Source organism: Triticum urartu, chromosome 1 (assembly GCF_003073215.2).
Source record: "Triticum urartu cultivar G1812 chromosome 1, Tu2.1, whole genome shotgun sequence".
Classification (NCBI taxonomy): Eukaryota; Viridiplantae; Streptophyta; class Magnoliopsida; order Poales; family Poaceae; genus Triticum; species Triticum urartu.
Window position 1 is genome coordinate 419,527,464 of NC_053022.1, and position 23,411 is coordinate 419,550,874.

A 23,411-nucleotide genomic window follows, 5' to 3' on the forward strand; every position below is an offset into this window, starting at 1 on the left:
TTTGTCGGCACATTCGGGCGGCTTTGCTGGTTTAGTTTTACCATTGTCGAGATGTCTTGTAACCGGGATTCCGAGTCTGATCGGATTGTCTTGGGAGAAGGAATATACTTCGTTGACCGTGAGAGCTTGTGATGGGCTAAGTTGGGACACCCCTGCAGGGATTTGATCTTTCGAAAGCCGTGCCCGCGGTTATGGGCAGATGGAAATTTGTTAATGTCCAGTTGTAGAAAACCTTAAACTTAACTTAATTAAAATGAATCAACAGAGTGTGTGGCCGTGATGGTCTCTTTTCGGCGGAGTCCGGGAAGAGAACACGGTCTCGTGTTATGCTTGAACGTAGGTTGTTCTAGGATCACTTCTTGATCATAGTTCATCGATCGTGCCTTTGCCTTCTCTTCTCGCTCTCATTTGCGTATGTTAGCCACCATATATGCTAGTGCTTGCTGCAGCTCCACCTCATACCTTTTACCCTTCCTATAAGCTTAAATAGTCTTGATCGCGAGGGTGTGAGTTTGCTGAGTCCCCGTGACTCACAGATTACTTCCAAAACCAGATGGAGGGACCGATGATACCGCTCCAGAAGATTCGACTGAGCTCAAATGGGAGTTCGATGAGGACTCAGGACGATACTATGTTTCCTTTCCAGACGATCAGTAGTGGTGCCTAGTTGGGGCGATCGGGGACTTTGTTGCATTTGGGGTTGTTCTTTATTTTGGTTCCGTAGTCGGACCTTGACTGTATCTGGATGAATGTAATGATATTTATGCTATTGTGTGACGTGGCGAGTGTAAGCCAACTATGTACCTTTTTCCCTTATTCATTACATGGGTTGTGTGAAGATTACCCCACTTGCGACATTGCTTACAATGCGGTTATGCCTCTAAGTCATGCTTCGACACGTGGGAGATATAGCCGCATCGTGGGCGTTACACTCTCTTTCCTTCCCCTCCTTGTTCCTAGTTGGACTAGGAAAGGAGGAGTCCTACTCCTACTAGGAGGAGGACTCCTCCCTCTCCTTGGCGTGCCCCAAGGCTGGCCGGCCTCCCCCCTTGCTCCTTTATATACGGGGCAGGGGGCACCCTAGAACACACAAGTTGATTGTTTTCTAGCCATGTGCGGTGCCCCCCTCCACCATAATCCACCTCGGTCATATCGTAGCGGTGCTTAGGCGAAGCCCTGTTCCGGTAGCATCATCATCACCATTATTACGCCATCGTGCTGACGAAGCTCTCCCACGACACTCTGCTGGATCATGAATTCGTGGGATGTCACCGAGCCGAACATGTGCAGATTGCGGAGGTGCCGTACTTTCGGTACTAGGATTGGTCGATCATGAAGACGTATGACTACATCAACTGCGTTGTCATAACGCTTCCGCTTACGGTCTACGAGGGTACGTAAACAATATTCTCCCCTCTTGTTGCTATGCATCACCATGATCTTGCGTGTGTGTAGGATTTTTTTTTAAATTACTGCGTTCCCCAACAACTATCTTGTTAATTAAAGATGGTTAAGTTTCCTAACCATAGACACGTGTTGTCATTTGATGAACGGGATCACATCATTAGCAGAATGATGTGATCGACGAGACCCATCCGTTAGCTTAGCATATTGATTGTTCAGTTTTATTGCTATTGCTTTCTTCATGTCATATACATATTCCTTTGACTACGAGATTATGCAACTCCCGGATACCAGAGGAATACCTTCTGTGCTATCAAACGTCACAACGTAACTGGGTGATTATAAAGATGCTCTACAGGTATCTCCGAAGGTGTTTGTTGGGTTGGCATAGATCGAGATTAGGATTTGTCACTCCGAGTATCGGAGAGGCATCTCTGGGCCCTCTCGGTAATACACATCATGATAAGCCTTGTAAGCAATGTGACTAATGAGTTAGTTACGGGATGATGTATTACAGAACGAGTAAATAAACTTGCCGGTAACGAGATTGAACTGGGTATAAAGATACTGACGATCGAATCTCGGGCAAGTAACATACCGATGACAATGGGAATAACGTATGTTGTCATTACGGTACGACCGATAAAGATCTTCGTAGAATATGTAGGAACCAATATGAGCATCCAGATTCCGCTGTTGGTTATTGACCGGAGAGGTGTCTCGGTCATGTCTACATAGTTCTCGAACCCGTAGGGTCCGCACGCTTAACGTTCGATGACGATTTTGTAGTATATGAGTTATGTGATTTGGTGACCGAATGTTATTCAAAGTACCGGATGAGATCACGGACATGAAGAAGAGTCTCGAAATGGTATTTGGACACCGGAAGTGTTCCGGGGGTACCGAGTGCATATCGGGTCACCGGAGGGGTTCAGGGCATCCTCCCGGCAACTACATGGGCCTTAATGGGCCAAGAGGGGGACAGACCATCCCCTAAAGGGCTGGTGCATCCCATGTAGGCCGAAATAAGGGGGAAGGAAAGAGGAGAAGGAAGAAAGGAAGGGGAGGGATTCGGCCTCCCCCTTCCTTCCCTCCTCCCTCCTCCTTCCTTCCCCTTCCAGATGAATATGGAAGGGGGGCTGAATTGGGAGGCGCCCAAGTAGGATTCCTCCTACTTGGGACGCCTCCTTGGCTGCCTCTCCTCCCCTCCAACCTATATATATGAGGGGGGCACCGCTAGAACATATAACAACGATTGTTAGCCGTGTGCGGCGCCCCCTCCACAGTTTATGCCTCCGGTCATATTGTCGTAGTGCTTAGGCGAAGCCTTGCGTGGATCACTTCACCGTCACCGTCACCGTCACCACGCTATCGTGCTAACGAAACTCTCCCTCGACACTTTGCTGGATCAAGAGTTCGAGGGACGTCATCGAGCTGAACGTGTGCAGAACTCGTAGGTGCCGTACGTTCGGTTCTTGATCGGTCGAACGAGAAGAAGTTCGACTACATCAACCGCGTTGTCAAACACTTCTGCTTTCGGTCTACGAGGGTACGTGGAGACACAGTCCCCCTCTCGTTTCTATGCATCTCCTAGATAGATCTTGTGTGAGTGTAGGATTTTTTTGAAATTGCATGCTACGTTCCCCTCCAAATATATGATGTGCTCTTGAAGGAACATAACAAAATTGGTTTACCTAAGTTCTTACCTTCCGTGCATCCATTAATGTAAGTGGTTGCCTTTATCCAATAATATTTCATTGTCAACCACTGCTTTAGGCATGACATGCTTCTTGATAATATTCATATGAGGTTTAATTCCACACTGACTTACCTCTACATTTTCTTGTGTTTTTTTGCGTGATATTCTATCCTTCCATGGCGTCTTTCTATGAGAATGTTGTATTTGGGTGCACCTGAAATATTGCAAAAAACAATTTATGACCGACACCAACCTCGCCTACTTGGCTTTCTTGGTGTAGTGCTCCCAACTTTCTTTGGGGAACTGTAACTACTCAAAACTGTCTTTTAGATCTGCAAAACCACATCTGAATCCATATTAAAATATCTACTCACATCATCTATCTCGCCAAATTCGGGTAAATTTTAACACAACCATAATCGGGCTCTACTCCTCCTTTACCCCCTTTATCTAAATCCCAAGAATCTTGATTAGATCGATTTTTTGTACCAACCCCCAATCTTGAGTAATACTAAAGTCCATAAATGCCACTTCAGATGCAAGATCTACAGTTCCCTTACATCTTATGTTAGGCCCTCCATAAAAGAAATACAATAGCATCCATGGTGGGTAATTGTGATGAGGGAATTGGTCAAGAAGAGAGTGTTACCTTAGAGAAGATTTAATTAAGCTTTCACGTGGTTTTGGTAGAAAGTTTCCAATCATGCAGATTGCTTCATACGTCTTCTTTTCTAGATAGAGGTGAGCGTTTAACGAGCAAAGAATGTGCTAGATATTTTTTTTCCATGTGTCGAAGGTACCTGCATGGTGAATAACTAGCCATGCTTTCGCCTTGACGGTCGGAGTACGACCAAATAATTTCGATTTCATTTCATCATAGGTGAAAGCATTAAGTTTAAATGTCCCACATATCTCATAAGAAAATTGCACATATTGGTAAGGGTCCTCTGTACCGGCCCTTGTAAATTGTTTACTCTACAAGAGACTGAGTAATCTTGGGTTGATTTCATAAGTTTCACTATCAGGTATCGTCCCTATATATATTAAGTTGTCTTTGGTAGGCGGTCCTCAGACTTTAATTGCGGTGAGTTGATACAGGTGTGCATACTTAGCTATGGTTGCTTAAGGTCTATGAATAACTTAATGCACACTAAATAAATCAAAACTTAAAACAAACACCCAAAGCTCTTAGCTCCCCAACAAGGCAGCAACGACACTAGAAAAAGCTTTCCCCGGGGACTCCAAGATCTGATCGCATACTGAGATCAGGTTGTCTGAAATCGCAAACTTCTGAATTTGATCTAACATCTCGTTTATAAGAAGCTTCTCGGGCTCCTCTTGGGCTGACCGAACAGCGGGACTAGAGGAAGCTTCTCCAAGATCCAATCTAACACGGGTCTCAGTTCTTCACCTTCCAACACACTTGATCTGACACTTGGGCCATACCAGGCGACGTTGGGCTACGATTCGAAGTCGGGTCCAATGAAAGATTCTCACGCTCGTCCCGATCCGGATTTAACATCAGACTCAGGGCCGGTGGCTTGCGTTGATCCTCATCTTGGTATGACACCCAGCTTGTGAAGACTAGCTCCCGCGGGAATTTATGGTATACTCCATGTTGCTAAATCTAATGGTCCGACCTGGAGCGAAGGATTTGACCTGGCCAAGGTAGCTGTTCGAGCCGGCGACGAGAGCGATGCTGCCGAAGACGAAGATGTGCCCAGCACGAAGGCTGCGCTGGTGCTGATCCACTCATTGATCTTGACTTGCATTGTTCTGCGGTGATCTCTTAGTAGGACCTATATGGGCCACCACTAACGGAGGTAAATATGATAAATCTCATGGTAGGGGATCCAAGATTAGCGTCTAGGTACAATGGTAATAGTGACATGAGGTTTTACCCAGGTTGGGGCTCTCTAAGGAGATAATACCCGACAACATGCTTGTGTTTATTGCGTTGTAGTAAGTACATAGTAGTTGTGTTTACCCAGAGATTGTAATGTGTCCTCTATGAGCCTAGCCCCTCAGTCAATATCCCAGTCGACTACATACGAGGAAACCGAGTCTTCCATGAAATCAGGCTTCTTGAAGTCATGTCTTCTGGATCCTTCGGTTTATGCGTCATGGGCCGCTTGATGTGGCCCACTCCGGAACTAACAAGGGGATCATTGGCCAGGCCCATCAGGCCTGGAGACGACGTTGTCGGAGGCCCTATATCCGGGACACTATCATATTGTGGGTACATTTTTGTCAGTGCCGTGATCCGAATCCCACCATATCTCCATGGTGCACCCCATCTATATAGTACGACTTTCCTAAACGAGCCAAGTAACCCAAAATCAATAAGATGCATGTCTCTGAATATGTTCGTGTCACTATTTATAGACTCAAGCACACAATTAGGACACCATTGTTGTTCTAATCAACACCAAAATCACTCAGGGGATAATACATATGACCTTTCAACCGATCCATGAAAACCCTATGTGGCGGAGAACCGATGGAGGGTGGGGAGAAAGTGTACGTGAAAGGAGGGATGTGAGGGTGTCGAAAGAAATAGTTGACTTGTGATGGAACCTTAGGTTCTTTTTAAATATAGAGATGGATATTGAGATATAATGTGGAGACATAGAGAAGAGATAGAGATAGACAAGTAGAGAAAGAGATTAGTCGGTTTGACGAAAATTGTGTGGATAAGGTGGGGGCGGAAAATCGGTGGAGGGTGGGGAGCGAGCGTATGTTGAGGGAGGGAGGGGCGGAGGAAACATACGGCGTATGGTAGAACCTTAGGTTCTTTTTAAACATAGAGATAGAGATTTAAATTAGATGAGTAGAGATAAGTAGAGAAGCAGAGAAGAAATAGAGAAGATAGAGATAGAGATATAGAAGTAGATATAGAAATTGGCCGAGCCGATGAAAACCATCTAAGGGAAAGAATAGAAAACCGATGGCGGGTGGGGAGAGAGCGTACATGGAGGCAGGGGCGTGTGGGTGTCAGATCAAACATACAATGTATGCCAAAACCTTAGGTTCTTTTCAAATATTAAGATATAGATAGACATATAAAGTAAAGAAGTAGAGAAGAGATATCGATAGAGAAGGTGGAGATAGATATAGAGAAGTAGAGATAGAGCTTAGCCGGTCCGATGAAAACCGTGTGGGGGAAAGAATAGAAAAATGGGTGGGATGGAAAACCCATAAAGGGTTGGGAGAGAGCGTACATGGAGGGAGGGGGGCGTGGGGTGTCGGATGAAACATACGATATATGACGGAATCATAAATTATTTTTAAGAGTGTAATGCTAGAGGTACGAACCTTTTCTACGGATAGATTTTTACAGGAGTATCTGAAGGGATTAGAGGAATCAATTCGAAATCAAAGTGGGCCCCACGTGAAATTCAGGGTGGAGGGATTAGTAGAGGAGTTGATACATGTTCCCGTAAGATCTATCCGTAATAAATTGACTGTAGATTCAAGATTTATGTCTTTTTAAATACTCTTATCGCAACACATGATTTTGCCAGTACATATGAAAATGCAAAATATTTCAGAATGTAAAAAAATAACGTTTTTATGATATATCCTCCTCTGTACGTGTACCAGTAGTTTGCTGCAATCTCCATACATATCAGCTACGTATCTTTCTTGAGCAAGTAGTGCACAGTTGAACAGGGAACCGATTCAATCAGCATTTCCGTTCCAGCAAAGTGATGGATGACTAGATCGATGCTGATCCAAAAGGAAAAAAAAAAGGACACGATGCCCACACAAACGAATACAGCATAATACTAAAATCCACACATATTAACCACCACTCTCTCCCCACTACGACGACAGGGACTTGATCATCATACGGATGAAACCAACACCTAAGCAGCCTGATATGATGATGATGATCATGCCAGGTCAGATACGGTAGCCGGCCGTGCAGGATGAAACACACATGTATCCTGGAAGCCACGCACGCGCCAGATCGCTGACAGGACATGCTGTTCCCCTGCGTCCACATAAGCCCGGGGAAATATGGATAGAGTGCACTTTTCCGTGTGGCCCTCCCCGTCCGATCCGACGAGGCAAAGCAGGTTCCCGTCCATCCATACATGGGGTAGGACAAGGCCGCGGGGCCGGTGCTGGTGACCTTGCAAATCCGTGTCCGCATAGGCGAGAGATTAAGCAAAAGCGCAAGATAACCAACTCCATCAAACCAAAATTGTTGGGAGGCACCGATCAATTAAGTTGTGTACATACATAGTATGCTGTTGCTTAGCTAGCTGTATGCATGTGTGTTGTGGGTGCTTTCTTCTTCTTTAGGTTCCTTTGTGGGCTATGCGTGTGATTTCGACCACAATATAATGGCCCCTTTCGAAAATCGGTGGGCACCGATTTTTTGCAAAACGAAAGGTTTTAAGTCAAATGTGCACATGCGCGCATCGATCAAAGATGGCTCTCGTATTCTCAACCATATCAGATAAGTATGTGCTCCCTTTTAGTGATCTAAACGCTCTTATAATACTTTATAGAGGAAGTACTTTTTTGGTTTGTATCAGATAAATAGGCTGGGAATTTCAGGTTTTGGTAAGCATGAGAGTCTGTAATCCTGGTGGTAAGTTGCTAATCCTCCTCTCTGAAAAAAGGGGTTGCTAACCCTTTGAATAAACCAGGACAAACTAGGCACCTCTAGTGGAATTCAGAACTAATGATGTGCCAGAGACTAACTTGGCTACATGCACGGTACTAATTGGCATCAACATCATAACTATAACAAGTTGATCAATATACAACTCACTACAAAACACAGGTCTCAAGAAGACCATTTTAACGTATAGGACCAACTCAATATATGTGTGTGCCAAAAGAGGGCAGCCCAGCTTATATGTGTCAAAAAGCTGGGCTGCTAAGCCACCAATAGGAAATTTCTCATCAGCCAGCCATATGCATGTGTTAACTCAATCCAAATGTCCAAGCAAACCAGCTGCATGCTAGCTAATCCTAGACACGACCGGTTATTAAATACAATTGGTCCGGTCGAATAATTCGTGCACCGAAATATGTCCCGAGTCATCGTACAGTTTTTATATTCGTATTAACTGTAATCTGCACATTTGGTGCACCTAATATTATCTCGTCATTAGCACTTATACTAAGCTAGAAAGCAGTTGCATAGCCGGCCGGACTCCACTGATAGCAACACATACTGTATGTAAAAGAACTATCAACGGCCGGATCTGGATATCCCACCTGATCACTAGGATTGGGAGGGAGAGACGTAGTACTTAGCTTGTTGTCGAGGCTATTGCAACACCATGCCACAGGGGAAAACCATGCGTGTTTACGCCAAAAGCTCACATGTATGGTGCGCTTAGACAAGTCGTGGTGTTGTGTTTCTATGGCAATTCCTAATAAAGCTCTTTTTTCATCTTTTTAATTGTAAGGCTGATGAGCTCAATACCTTCTCTTCTGAGACAACAAGTCCAAAAGTTTAGTGGAATAGGTCTTGTTTGAAAAAGTATACGGCCATGCTTAATTAAAGTGGTTCAAGTAATTCTGTGGTCCGTTTGACAAAGATGTAAATTAATTAGGTACACCAAAAACACAAATGTTCTTATGACACATATTGTTGATTTCTTGCAATATAGTTACAAAACCAATTATATGTAGAAATAAAAGTGATTCGATATAGATCCCACTATGAGGTACAGTAGTAATTAAAAGGTAGAGTGACGAAAGGCTTCTGATGTGCTACTCCAAATCTCCTTAAATTGACCGTGGGTATTCATTACTAAAATATCATTTCCTTTGTATATATGTCACTTCACGACAAAAAGAACATCGAAGCCGACAAAACCGTAGCGCCAGTTCTTTGTGTGTAAGTCATGTCAACTTCAAAGGTAAAAAAAAAACTGTCGCCAACAAGGCTTCGCGCTTTCAATTCTTCTTACGTAAGTTATGTCGGATATCCACCGAGCACGGTCCTCCCGTGAAAAAACCGCCGCCGAATGTCGTTGAGTAAGACGTGAACATATCCGACACCGCGCGACCCGTCATTGACCTAGAAACTTCACTTTCATGGTGCATCATGGGTGGAGTCCAAAATTCAAACTATTTTTTCAAAAGTAGTTTGGTGCCACTATGAATGAATGAATTATCCCCCTTGCCTACCTGCAACAACAACCTGGTGTACCGGATAACCTCTGCCCACCACCAGACAGACACTGTGAGAAGGGGGTGACGCACGCAAACGGCCTAGGTAGTCAATCGCAACGGGCTAAATAAATGTCGCTGGAGGCGTTGGGCCTGCGCGGTTGCGAGTGGATTGGACCAAACTGTCTCCTCGGATCCTATATAAGGGGCCGGCGCCCCGTTGTGGCCTCACCAGAAAAGAAACAACAAGAGCTTTTGAGAGAGAGAAAGAAAGACACACACACACACACCCTCAACGCAGTTAGCCAGAGAGAAAGAGAATGGCGAGCCAAGGCGTTGCCTCCATGTTCGCTCTCGCATTGCTCCTCGGGGCCTTCGCCTCCATCCCACAAAGTGATTCCCCTTCCTTCTCTCTCTCTCTCTCTCTCCAAATGATTGGGTACAGTTTTTTTCATGCAAGTCATGCAGGGAGTTTGCTTAGAAGATAGTAATACGTACGTTGATCTTAGCTTTCATTAAGAGAAGAATTAGCTAGCTAGGTAAGGTAGCCAGTCGGCCATGGTGTACGCATGGTCACATAAATCTCTCTCCCACCAACGTCACACTAGCTTCCTCTTTTTTTGAGATGCACAGTACACTGTTTAGGTGCATGTCGCTTTCGTTCTGCGTTTTATTCTTCCCGCGCCATCAGTCGCATGGTAAAGCCTAAACGGCGCCCGCCGGTCTCACTCTCCATCTTGATGCGTCCGTCATGCATGGGAGCACAGTAACATTTCATATATTTTTTGAAAACTAGAGATGGTAAATTTTGTAAAAATCGTTTTCACTAAAATAGTCAGGAGACTTGGAGTTTGCTGCAGAGTATATATTTCAATATATGAACCGCATGCACCAAGATAAAAGTGCACGTGTAATCGACCTTCGTTGTTTTTCTCTAGGGAAGAAAACATTGCAAGAAGTAGGTGTTCCGCAGGGAAATTAATATCTTAAAACTGATAAAAATGATACTATTTGCTAGGGGAAACATTGAAAGAGGTAGGAGTATAGGTTTTCCACGAGGAAGTTAATATCTTAAAAGCAATGAAAACGATATTTCTAGGATAGTTTCAACCGTTTAACTATAAACCAATCTAGCTGATCGTACACTAAAGCAGCAAAAGCCAAAGCTTGCAAATGAAGTCTCCAAATGTTTGGTGGGCATGCATGTCAGTTAGCCATCTTTTTACAAAGCCAGAAGGTTTAACTAACGACCTACAAGTAGCTAAGCCAGTGTCTCTTTCTCCAGTGCCATGCTAATCACCCAGGAAGTTTTTCTTCTTCTTCCCTGTATGCAAAGTTGTGCATGCATGCCTTGACAGTGTCGCCCTAGCACTGTTGACACGAGCCCTACCACTTAATTGGTGGTTTGTTCCCTGATTAATTGGGTGCAACTACTGCTGAACCACCCGTCGCTAACCATCTTTTTCTCCTATTCCTTTGGTCCGCGGACGGTCTCATCGCATCTTGACGTTTTTTCAGCGATGGACGATGCCGTACCGGCCAGTCCGGTGGTCCTACTCATCTCAGCTAGCCAGTACCGCCACTGTTCCGTTCTTTAAGTTTAACGAAAATGATTGCTGGTGCTGCTAGTTATAGTAACTAACTCACTTGGATCATATCTTCAAAGTGCAACTGATGGACCTATGGTACATGACGCCACCGATCACTAGCGACTAACTAACTCTATGACCCAGGTGTTGGTTCTGCTGGCCTTTCCAAGTTTGGTCTGCCTGAAAAAGAATTATGACATAGGATAGTAGGTTAGTGTAGTAGTAGTGGTACTGCTAGTGGTTGGCACTTGGTCGAGCAGGAAGTTAAGAGGAGGATTAAGTGGCGTGTACTGATATGGAGTACTTTGACATGCACGTGAGCTAGACCGTTAATTGGAGCGTAGCTAGGAGCAGCCGGAGGGCATGCATATGCATGCACGCTATGGCGATCCACATCGATCGTATGTGGACTATCCAACGGCCGTGCTGCGGACGTTGGACCAGAAACTTGATTTGTCCCAGCATGTATGTATACGCATGAGGTCTCTACTCTCCATATATTCATTCCTAGCTAGGCTTCCTGCCAATTGCCATGTACGTGTGGTCGACCTCTACTCTGCCCCCCTACAATATTCCTGGCCCGCTTGTTTAATAAATCCAACTAGCTAGTGCCGTGCAAGTACTACACCATTTAAGCCATACCATTTGATTGGCGATTGCATTCTTAAGAGTACACGTACTGTAAAAAAAATCTTGCATAATTGATGCACAGTACGTCACGGTACCAACTATCAAGTGTGACCCTTTACTGAATTAGGGTAGAGTTAGTTGGTACCAAGCAAATCAGCTAGGGTAAAAGATTCTCTGGAAGCTAGTCAAAGTTCATTCCTTCCTTTAAGGTTGTCCCTCCGGGCACGAGTAGCCAAAGCTATATATTTATCCAGTTCGTTTAAATTTTCTCCTTGCTCGTGGTAGCTAGTGGCTAGTGACAAGTCGGTCAAGGCGCCGGCCGTGAAAATAGCAATGTTCCTCGGCCGTGTGCGTGCAAGTGACACCAACTCGTGACTGTAAAAAACATTGTTTAAGTCGCGAATCGGCCACCAAAGTCTAGAGACAAAGAGATAAAAAAACATGCAAAGCCAGAAGCTACACGCATGCATCCATGCATGCGTACAAGATTTCAGTTAAACGTCCTTTTCGGGGAGTTAGTATTATCCCTCGCCAACAGGTCAAAAGGCTTCCTCTGTGTGTTCATGCATCGCCGCCATTCTTGCTTATTCGTTTCTTTTTCATTTCTTTTCTATATTCCATCACATGTCATCACGGGGAGGAATTTTCTATGGCAATGGAACAGTGCTAGCTTGGTGTGAATAATTTTCTATGCGGCCGGCTGTAATAATTAGTTTTCTGAAGGTTAACTAACCAAAGTTACATGTACCTGCTTACACGCAGGCGTCGAGTCCATCGGAGTGTGCTACGGCATGAGCGCCAACAACCTGCCGGCGGCGAGCACCGTCGTCAGCATGTTCAAGTCCAACGGCATCAACTCCATGCGGCTGTACGCCCCCGACCAGGCGGCGCTGCAGGCCGTCGGCGGCACCGGCGTCAACGTCGTCGTCGGGGCGCCTAACGACGTGCTCTCCAACCTCGCCGCCAGCCCGGCGGCGGCCGCCTCGTGGGTCAGGAGCAACATCCAGGCCTACCCCAAGGTCTCCTTCCGGTACGTCTGCGTCGGCAACGAGGTCGCCGGCGGCGCCACCCAGAACCTCGTCCCGGCCATGAAGAACGTGCAGGGCGCGCTCGCCTCCGCTGGGCTGGGCCACATCAAGGTCACCACGTCGGTGTCGCAGGCCATCCTCGGCGTGTACAGCCCGCCCTCCGCCGGGTCCTTCACCGGGGAGGCGGACGCGTTCATGGGACCCGTGGTGCAGTTCCTTGCCCGCACCGGCGCGCCGCTCATGGCCAACATCTACCCGTACCTGGCCTGGGCCTACAACCCGAGCGCCATGGACATGAGCTACGCGCTCTTCACCGCGTCCGGCACCGTGGTCCAGGACGGCTCCTACGGGTACCAGAACCTGTTCGACACCACCGTGGACGCCTTCTACACGGCCATGGCCAAGCACGGCGGCTCCAACGTGAAGCTGGTGGTGTCGGAGAGCGGGTGGCCGTCGGGCGGCGGCACGGCGGCGACCCCGGCGAACGCCAGGATCTACAACCAGTACCTCATCAACCACGTCGGGCGCGGCACCCCCCGCCACCCTGGCGCCATCGAGACCTACGTCTTCTCCATGTTCAACGAGAACCAGAAGGACAGCGGCGTGGAGCAGAACTGGGGACTCTTCTACCCCAACATGCAGCACGTCTACCCCATTAGCTTCTGAATGAGCTAGCTGCGTACGTAGCTAGCTAGTGTCCGTATGTCCGTACGTACGCGCGCGTACACGCGTATAAGAGCGTGTATGCCGTACGTATGTGCACATTATGTATTGTACAGGGCTCGGGTTGGGGTGCGACCGCTGAGGCAGCTCAGACGCGTACGCGATAGCAGTGGTTTGCTGTAGTAGTGTATGTGTATGATTTACGATGGAAGGGGAGCAGATGTAAACGCTCTCCCTTCGTCGATTCATCATGCATTTGATACGCACAGACATGTGTGCGTAAGTAGAACTATATTGTAGGGTTCAAATTTTCGTCAAAACTTGACGAAATTTGTCCAAAATAATATGAAATATATCGGCGAGACCGAAGTATTCCTATACTTTTTGAAATGTGCACACTAGCTCCAAGATACATGTACTAGTCGGAAACACAATTAATCACATCCCACTACAGAAGTTAAATAAGAAAGAATCACATGGACATGGACATGGTACATGAGCTCGTAAATAAACACCAGCCGGACACGTGTCCGTAACGGGTGGCCCAGATCGATGTCACGAGCTCCCCCGCGATTCGCGCGTGCTCTGAGAGGCACGGACTAGAGAGAGGGACGCACGATGTAGACGATCCTACCCATACCATTTTCTTGTTTTACTGCTCCCAAATCTATCTATATGCTCGGATTATTCTGTCAACTAATTCGGCTGCGCCTTATCCACGCGCGACGCAGTAGGTATCATCCGTGCGTTTCTGTGGATACGTATATCTCGCCGAAGCCTACGGATCTCCTGCGCGAGCAACCCTCTGCTCGTCCCTGTGCAACCCACAGTGAAGATAAGTAGTACCCCTGCTATTTTTTGCTGAAGAAAATGGTGAGTGTGAATTGATATAATGATATACTGCTCCGGATGATAATGTTCAGACTCTAATTTATTCCAAGGAATTTTCAAGTAGCTAATTAATTCCTGAAATGGGGCTAGCCAGCTAACCGATGAGGCGGATGAGGATTTGACAGACTTATGTTTTAAATGGCTACAGGAGCCGGTGGCGGGCGTATGATGTTCTAGGCGCACCTAAGAGTTTTGAAGTGGATTTGATTTGATGCTCCCGCACATGATAATATTGGTGGTTGCCTGCCTGCCTCTCCCGTGTCAGCGTGTCTCCTCTTGATTTGATTTGGAATCTCCATCCGACTCGGAGCCCTTGCTTGGTGCACAATTCTTTTTCTCTAGCTAGTATATCATTACATTCACAGATCGATCATTTTTTTTCTTTAAAAAGGGGGTTTACCCCAGCCTCTGCATCAGAAAGATGCGTACAGCTCATCTTATTAATAAAAATATCCAGCAATAGTCTCCAAGTCTCGTATAAAGATGTAAACAAATGCTCACAAGAGCTAAACAAAAAGTACAAAGCCACAACCGGCTGGCCAATAAAAATAAGAGCACTACATGACTATCCTATTACATGATCGCCATTTAAACCGGTTGCGATCATTAAATGACAATGCATGGTTACTGAATTCTCTGGTTTTCTTCTTAGGAAAAGAAGGGTCCTTGCTGCACACGCAGCCTTGTTGTACATTCAGAAGGAGTGGTGTCCCAAACCTGCCCTGCTTCCAAACTGAGAAATAGACGTGCTCTGCTTACGAACGCCACCACGGTTTGCTGGATATCTGGAACTCCTTTCCCACCTAATCTCAACTATAACCTGTAGCTCTAGTATTGTCAACTGAAATGGAGCTGTTAATGTACCACAAAAGCTTTGCACAAGTACCCCTCGGATGTAAAGGGTTTATCCGTGCATTTCCGTCGCCTGTAGCATAGCGCGCGAGAGGTTTAGGGATAAGCACGTCATAAGATATGGACGGAAGGGATTAATCATTAGCAGTCAGCAGTCACTATTGTGCAGGTCCCATTGTGTTAATTGCTGTTCATGCTTTGCATTTCTAAAAATTGCTCATCAAATTTAGTGTTTTTTTCCCGGAAATGCAGGATAACTCGCATGAATAGTGAGGAAGGTAAGTTGCCTCATGTCAATTGATGCTTTCTCCTCACCAAATTGAAGCGTAAGGTTAGCATCTTTCACGTCGATAACAGCCATGTAGTAATTAGAAATGGTCTCCCCTAAATAATATGCTTACTCTTATTTTTCCAGCCAAATTTTAACAAATCAGTTTACAAAACAAGTTTCGAGATCATCCACATGGGACCAGCCTCGTGACAACATCTTCAAAATCTTACCACAAAGCTTATGACCGTGGACCATAATCCACTAGTCGAGCGACATGTGAACTGACAAAAGGTTGGAAGGCTCCAAGATAATGGAGTAAAAAGGGAAACACAGCCCTCATGCACATGTTGGCACATACTCCCTCTATCTGAAAAAGCTTGTCTCAAGCTTGTCCCTCAAATGAATGTATCTAGCACCAAGAGTTGGAACGCTCCAAGATAATGGCGTAAAAAGGGAAACACAGCCCTCATGCACATGTTGGCACATACTCCCTCTATCTAAAAAAGCTTGTCTCAAGCTTGTCCCTCAAATGGATGTATCTAGCACTAATTTGATGCTAAATACATTCATTTGAGGGACAAGCTTTTTCGGACGGAGGGAGTATGACTTTAGATCAAACTAGAGCTATCACCCTTGAAGCAGAAATTGGAACCAACACCTTCAACAAGGAAACGACATGCGAACGTCGATGGTGGCTGGTCGCCAGTGTTGGCATCCACGTCTCTACCGAACCGCTCACATAGAACTAGTTGGCCTATGGAGAATTTACCGAAAGAGATGATGCAATCACACTGCTTCTGACGCACCACCTTATTTTCGATGGTCAAGTGCGTCACACTAGTTTCTAGCAGCCTCCACACCAGACACACCGCCCAAACGCTACAAGACACTTGGTCGTAGATCCGGGCGATGGGTGCGCCATGCAAGTGTTGCTTGTCTACCTGTAGATATGTGCTCCATGCACCAACGTGACACTAATGTCGTGCCCTGGGCCAGATTAGCCCGACTATATAGGGCTACACATGCTAGATCACATTGGATCTAGCACACACATCCCAAGCCGACAAGATGTGGTCGGCCGTCGCCGGCTGCCCATGTGGTGTATAAGACGACCACCCTTCCAAGTGTTGGTCGACTACCTATACCATCGGAAAACCCTGCCTCCTCCTTCATTAGCAACCGCGCGACTTCCTTTGATAGCAGCCACTGTTACAGTCACAAGAATTAGTACACATTCGGCAATGTGGACGCACCTGCTTGCATCAAACATGCTTACCCTAATCAAATTAGTAGCAAGGTTTTGGTTAGTTGTATTGTGTCAAATGATACCATAGCATATCTGCTCTGACACATTGTTGGTAACCTTAACAAACCTCTCTCTCTCTCCCTCCCTCCCTCTGTCTCTTGTAGTGTATACAATGAATGAGGCTGATGGATTAGCGACGATAAATAATTGTTCCAATTTGGTATCATAGCCCATGTATACTCTCCCTACCTCTATCTCTCTCACTCTCACTCTCTCTACTTCCGTCAACACCATCTCGCATACCATTATTACGGCGCCCAGCTCTACCGTCCCTATCCCAATTGCAATTATCAACAACCTCGTTGTCAGTGCTAAAACCGGCGGATCTCAGGTAGGGGTCCTGAGCTGGTGATCTTGGCACGATTGTAACAGGGACACATTTTTACCTAGGTTCGTGAAGAAATATGTCCTAGAGGCAATAATAAAATTGTTATTTATATTTCCTTATATCATGATAAATGTTTATTATTCATGCTAGAATTGTATTAACCGGAAACTTAGTACATGTGTGAATACATAGACAAACAGAGTGTCCCTAGTATGCCTCTACTTGACTAGCTCGTTAATCAAAGATGGTTAAGTTTCCTAGCCATAGATATGTGTTGTCATTTGATGAACGGAATCACATCATTAGAGAATGATGTGATCGACAAGACCCATCCGTTAGCTTAGCACTATGATTGTTTAGTTTATTGCTATTGCTTTCTTCATGACTTATACATGTTCCTGTGACTATGAGATTATGCAACTCCCGAATACCGGAGGAACACTTAGTGTGCTATCAAAAGTCACAACGTAACTGGGTGATTATAAAGATGCTCTACAGGTGTCTCCGATGGTGTTTGTTGAGTTGGCATAGATCGAGATTAGGATTTGTCACTCCGAGTGTCGGAGAGGTATCTCTGGGCCCTCTCGGTAATGCTCATCACGGCAAGCCTTGCAAGCAATGTGACTAATGAGTTAGTTGCGGGATGATGCATTACGAAACGAGTAAAAAGACTTGCCGGCAACGATATTGAACTAGGTATGATGATACCGACGATCGAATCTCGGACAAGTAACATACTGATGACAAAGGGAACAACGTATGTTGTTATGCGGTTTGACCGATAAAGATCTTCGTAGAATATGTAGGAACCAATATGAGCGTCTAGGTTCTGCTATTGGTTATTGACCGGTCTCCTCCCTTCGCCTTTATATATGTGGGAGGGGGGCACCCCATAGACACACAACTTGATCTTTTAGCCATGTGCGGTGCCCCCCTCCATAGTTACACACCTCGGTCATATCATCGTAGTGCTTAGGCGAAGCCCTGCGCCGGTAACTTCATCATCACCGTCACCACGCCGTCGTGCTGACGAAACTCTCCCTCGGCCTCAACTGGATCAAGAGTTCGAGGGACGTCACCGAGCTGAACGTGTGCAGATCGCGGAGGTGCCGTATGTTTGGTACTTGGATCGGTTGGATCGCGAAGACGTTCGACTACATCAACCGCATTACTAAACGCTTCCGCTTTCGGTCTACGAGGGTACGTGGACACACTATCCCCACTCGTTGCTATGCTTCTCATAGATAGATCTTGCGTGATCGTAGGCAATTTTTTTGAAATACTACGTTCCCCAACAGTGATATCAAAGCCAGGTCTATGCGTAGATGTTATATGCATGAGTGGAACACAAAGAGTTGTGGGTGACAATAGTCATACTTCTTACCAGCATGTCATAGTTTGATTCGGCAGTATTGTTGGATGAAGCGGCCCAGACCAATATAACATGACCGCGTTCATGAGACTGGTTCTACTACCGTGCTTCGCACACATGTGGCTAGTGGGTGTTTGTTTCTCCAGCTTTAGTTGAATCGAGTTTGACTATGCCCGATCCTTGTTGAAGGTTAAAACAACACACTTGACAAAAAATCGTTGTGGTTTTGATGCGTAGGTAAGAACGGTTCTTGCTAGAAGCCCGTAGCAGCCACGTAAAAATTGCAACAACAAAGTAGAGGACGTCTAACTTGTTTTTGCAGGGCATGTTGTTATGTGATATGGTCAAGACGTGACGATATATAAATTGTTGTATGAGATGATCATGTTTTGTAAAAGTTATCGGCAACTGGCAGGAGCCATATGGTTGTCGCTTTATTGTATGAAATGCAATCGCCATGTAATTTCTTTACTTTATCATTAAGCGGTAGTGATAGTCGTAGAAGCAATAGTTGGCGAGACGACAACGATACTACGATGGAGATAAAGGTGTCAAGCCGGTGACGATGGTGATCATGACGGTGCTTTGGAGATGGAGATCAAAGGCACAAGATGATGATGGCCATATCATATCACTTATATTGATTGCATGTGATGTTTATCCTTTATGCATCTTATTTTGCTTAGTACAGCGGTAGCATTATAAAATGATCTCTCACTAAATTTCAAGGTATAAGTGTTCTCCCTAAGTATGCATCGTTGCTACAGTTCATCGTGCTGAGACACCACGTGATGATCGGGTGTGATAAGCTCTATGTTCACATACAGCGGGTGCAAGCCATTTTTGCACAAGCAGAATACTCAGGTTAAACTTGACGAGCCTAGCATATGCAGATATGGCCTCGGAACACTGAGACCGAAAGGTCGAGCGTGAATCATATAGTAGATATGATCAACATAGTGATGTTCACCATTGAAAACTTCTCCATCTCACGTGATGATCAGACATGGTTTAGTTGATATGGATCACGTGATCATTTAGATTACTAGAGGGATGTCTATCTAAGTGGGAGTTCTTAAGTAATATGATTAATTTAACTTTAATTTATCATGAACTTTGTACCTGGTAGTATTTTGCATGTCTATGTTGTTGTAGATAAATGGCCCGTGCTACTGTTCCTTTGAATTTTAATGCATTCCTAGAGAAAGCTAAGTTGAAAGATGATGGTAGCAACTTCACGGACTGGGTCCGTAACTTGAGGATTATCCTTATTGCTGCACAGAAGAATTACGTCCTGGAAGCACCGCTAGGTGCAAAGCCCGCTGCAGGAGCAACTCCAGATGTTATGAACGTCTGGCAAAGCAAAGCTGATGACTACTCGATAGTTCAGTGTGCCATGCTTTACGGCTTAGAATCGGGACTTCAATGACGTTTTGAACGTCATGGAGCATATGAGATGTTCCAGGAGTTGAAGTTAATATTTCAAGCAAATGCCCGAATTGAGAGATATGAAGTCTCCAATAAGTTCTACAACTACAAAATGGAGGAGAATAGTTCTGGCAATGAACATATACTCAGAATGTCTTGGTACCACAACCACTTGACTCAATTGGGAATTAATCTTTCTGATGATAGTGTCATTGACAAAGTTCTTCAAATGATTGCCACCAAGCTAAAAAAGCTTCGTGATGAACTATAATATGCAAGGGATGGATAAGACAATTCCCGAGCTCTTCGCAATGCTAAAGTCTGCGGAGGTAGAAATCAAGAAGGAGCATCAAGTGTTGATGGTCAACAAGACCACTAGTTTCAAGAAGAAGGGCAAAGGGAAGAAGGGGAACCTCAAGAAGAACGGCAAGCAAGTTGCTGCTCAAGTGAAGAAGCCCAAGTCTGGACCTAAGCCTGAGGCCGAGTGCTTCTACTGCAAAGGGACTGGTCACTGGAAGCGGAACTGCCCCAAGTATTTGGCGGATAAGAAGGATGGCAAAGTGAAAGGTATATTTGATACACATGTTATTGATGTGTACCTTACTAATGCTCGCAGTAGTGCCTACGTATTTGATACTAGTTCTGTTTCTCATATTTGCAACTCGAAACAGGGGCTGCGGATTAAGAGAAGATTGGCTAAGGATGAGGTGACAATGCGCGTGGGAAATGGTTCCAAAGTCGACGTGATTGTGGTCGGCACGCTACCTCTACATCTACCTTCGGGATTAGTTTTAGACCTGAATAATTGTTATTTGGTGCCAGCGTTAATCATGAACATTATATCTGGATCTTGTTTGATGCGAGATGGTTATTCATTTGAATTAGAGAATAATGGTTGTTCTATTTATATGAGTAATATCTTTTATGGTCATGCACCCTTGACGAGTGGTCTATTTTTATTGAATCTCGATAGTAGTGTTACACATATTCATAGTATTAAAGCCAAAATATATAAGTTTAATAATGATAGTGCAACTTATTTGTGGCAGTGCCATTTAGGTCGTATTGGTGTAAAGCGCATGAAGAAACTCCATGCTGATGGGCTTTTGGAATCACTTGATGCTTGCGAACCATGCCTCATAGGCAAGATCACTAAGACTCTGTTCTCCGGAACAATGGAGTGAGCAACAGACTTATTGGAAATAATACATACTGATGTATGCAGTCCGATGAGCGTTGATGCTCGCGGCGGGTATCGTTATTTTCTGAGCTTCACAGATGATTTGAGCAGATATGGGTATATCTACTTGATGAAACATAAGTCTTAAACATTTGAAAAGTTCAAAGAATTTCAGAGTGAAGTGGAAAATCATCGTAACAAGAAAATTAAGTTTCTATGATCAGATCGTGGAGGTGAATATTTGAGTTATGAGTTTGGTCTTCATTTGAAACAATACGGAATAGTTTCGCAACTCACGCCACCTGGAACACCACAGCGTAATGGTGTGTCCGAACGTCGTAACCACATTTATTAGATATGGTGCGATCCATGATGTCTCTTACTGATTTACCTCTATCGTTTTGGGGTTATGCTTTAGAGACGACTGCATTCACGTTAAATAGGGCACCATCGATATCCGTTGAGACGACACCATATGAACTGTGGTTTGGCAAGAAACCCGAGTTGTCCTTTCTTAAAGTTTGGGCTGCGATGCTTATGTGAAAAAGCTTCAACCGTATAAGCTCGAACCCAAATCGGAGAAATGTGTCTTCATAGGATACCCAAAGGAGACTGTTGGGTACACCTTCTATCACAGATCCGAAGGCAAGATAATCATTGCTAAGAATGGGTCCTTTCTAGAGAAGGAGTTTCTCTCGAAAGAAGTGAGTGGGAGGAAACTAGAACTTGATGAGGTAACTGTACCTTCTCCCTTATTGGAAAGTAGTTCATCACAGAAATCAGTTCCAGTGATTCCTACACCAATTAGTGAGGAAGCTAATGATGATGATCATGAAACTTCTGATCAAGTTACTACCGAACCTCATAGGTCAACCAGAGCAAGATCCGCACTAGAGTGGTACGGTAATCCTGTTCTGGAGGTCATGTTACTTGACCACAATGAACCTAGAAACTATTAGGAAGCGATGATGAGCCCAGAATCTGCAAAATGGCTTGAGGCCATGAAATCTGAGATGGGATCCATGTATGAGAACAAAGTGTGGACTTTGGTTGACTTGCCCGATGATCAGCAAACCATAGAGAATAAATGGATCTTCAAGAAGAAGACTGACGCCGTCGGTAATATTACTGTCTACAAAGCTCGTTTTGTTGTGGAAGGTTTTCGACAAGTTCAAGGAGTTGACTACGATGAGACCTTCTCACACGTAGCGATGCTTAAATTTGTCCGAATCATGTTAGCAATTGCCGCATTTTATGATTATGAAAATTGGCAAATGGATGTCAAAACTGCATTCCTTAATGGATATCTCAAAGAAGAGTTGTATATGATGCAACCAGAAGGTTTTGTCGGTCCAAAAGGTGCTAACAAAGTGTGCAAGCTCCAGTGATCCATTTATGGACTGGTGCAAGCCTCTCAGAGTTGGAATATACGCTTTGATAGTGTGATCAAAGCATATGGTTTTATACAGACTTTTGGAGAAGCCTGTATTTACAAAAAGTGAGTGGGAGCTCCGTAGCATTTCTGATATTATATGTGGATGACATATTGTTGATTGGAAATGATGCTGAATTTCTGAATAGCATAAAAGGATACTTGAATAAGAATTTTTCAATGAAAGACCTTGGTGAAGCTGCTTATATATTGGGCATCAAGATCTATAGAGATAGATCAAGACACTTATTTGGACTTTCACAAAGCACATACCTTGACAAAGTTTTGAAGAAGTTAAAAATAAATCAATCAAAGAAAGGGTTCTTGCTTGTGTTACAAGGTGTGAAGTTGAGTCAGACTCAATGCCCGACCATTGCAGAAGATAGAGAGAAAATGAAAGTCATTCCCTCTACCTCAGCCATAGGTTCTATCATGTATGCAATGTTGCGTACCAGACCTGATGTGTGCCTTGCTATTAGTTTAGCAGGGAGGTACCAAAGTAATCCAGGAGTGGATTGCTGGACAGCGGTCAAGAACATCCTGAAATACCTGAAAAGGACTAAGGATATGTTTCTTGTTTATGGAGATGACAAAGAGCTCACCGTAAATGGTTACGTCGATGCAAGCTTTGACACTGATCTGGATGACTCTAAAACACAAACCGAATACGTATTTTATTGAATGGTGGAGCTGTCAGTTCATGCAGTTCTAAGCAGAGCGTCGTGGCGGGATCTACGTGTGAAGCGGAATACATAGCTGCTTCAGAAGCAGCAAATGAAGGAGTCTAGATGAAGGAGTTCATATCCGATCTAGGTGTAATACCTAGTGCATCGGGTCCAATGAAAATCTTTTGTGACAATACTGGTGCAATTGCCTTGGCAAAGGAATCCAGATTTCACAAGAGAACCAAGCACACCAAGAGACGCTTCTATTCCATCTGCGATCAAGTCAAGGAGGGAGACATATAGATTTGCAAGATACATACTGATCTGAATGTTGCAGACCCGTTGACTAAGCCTCTCTCACGAGCAAAACATGATCAGCACCAAGACTCCATGGGTGTTAGAATCAATACTATGTAATCTAGGTTATTGACTCTAGTGCAAGTGGGAGACTGAAGGAAATATGCCCTAGAGGCAATAATAAAGTTGTTATTTATCTGTCCTTATATCGTGATAAATGTTTATTATTCATGCT

General features: G+C 44.8%; 1 protein-coding gene and 1 long non-coding RNA gene across 2 annotated transcripts; one reads left to right on the forward strand and one right to left on the reverse strand.

The window, feature by feature from the left end:
• Positions 1-9,420: 9,420 nt before the first annotated feature.
• On the forward strand, positions 9,421-13,534 carry LOC125515591 (lichenase-2). Its single transcript, XM_048681091.1, has 2 exons — positions 9,421-9,637; positions 12,226-13,534. Exons 1-2 carry the CDS (start codon positions 9,565-9,567, stop codon positions 13,155-13,157), a joined length of 1,005 nt encoding a protein of 334 aa, XP_048537048.1. The 5' UTR covers positions 9,421-9,564; the 3' UTR covers positions 13,158-13,534.
• LOC125515601 lies at positions 9,555-16,574 on the reverse strand. The gene is made up of 2 exons (XR_007287078.1): positions 16,542-16,574; positions 9,555-9,669 (listed from the first exon to the last, which is right to left on the reverse strand). It is a non-coding gene; the product is annotated as an uncharacterized LOC125515601 (long non-coding RNA).
• Positions 16,575-23,411: the final 6,837 nt, after the last annotated feature.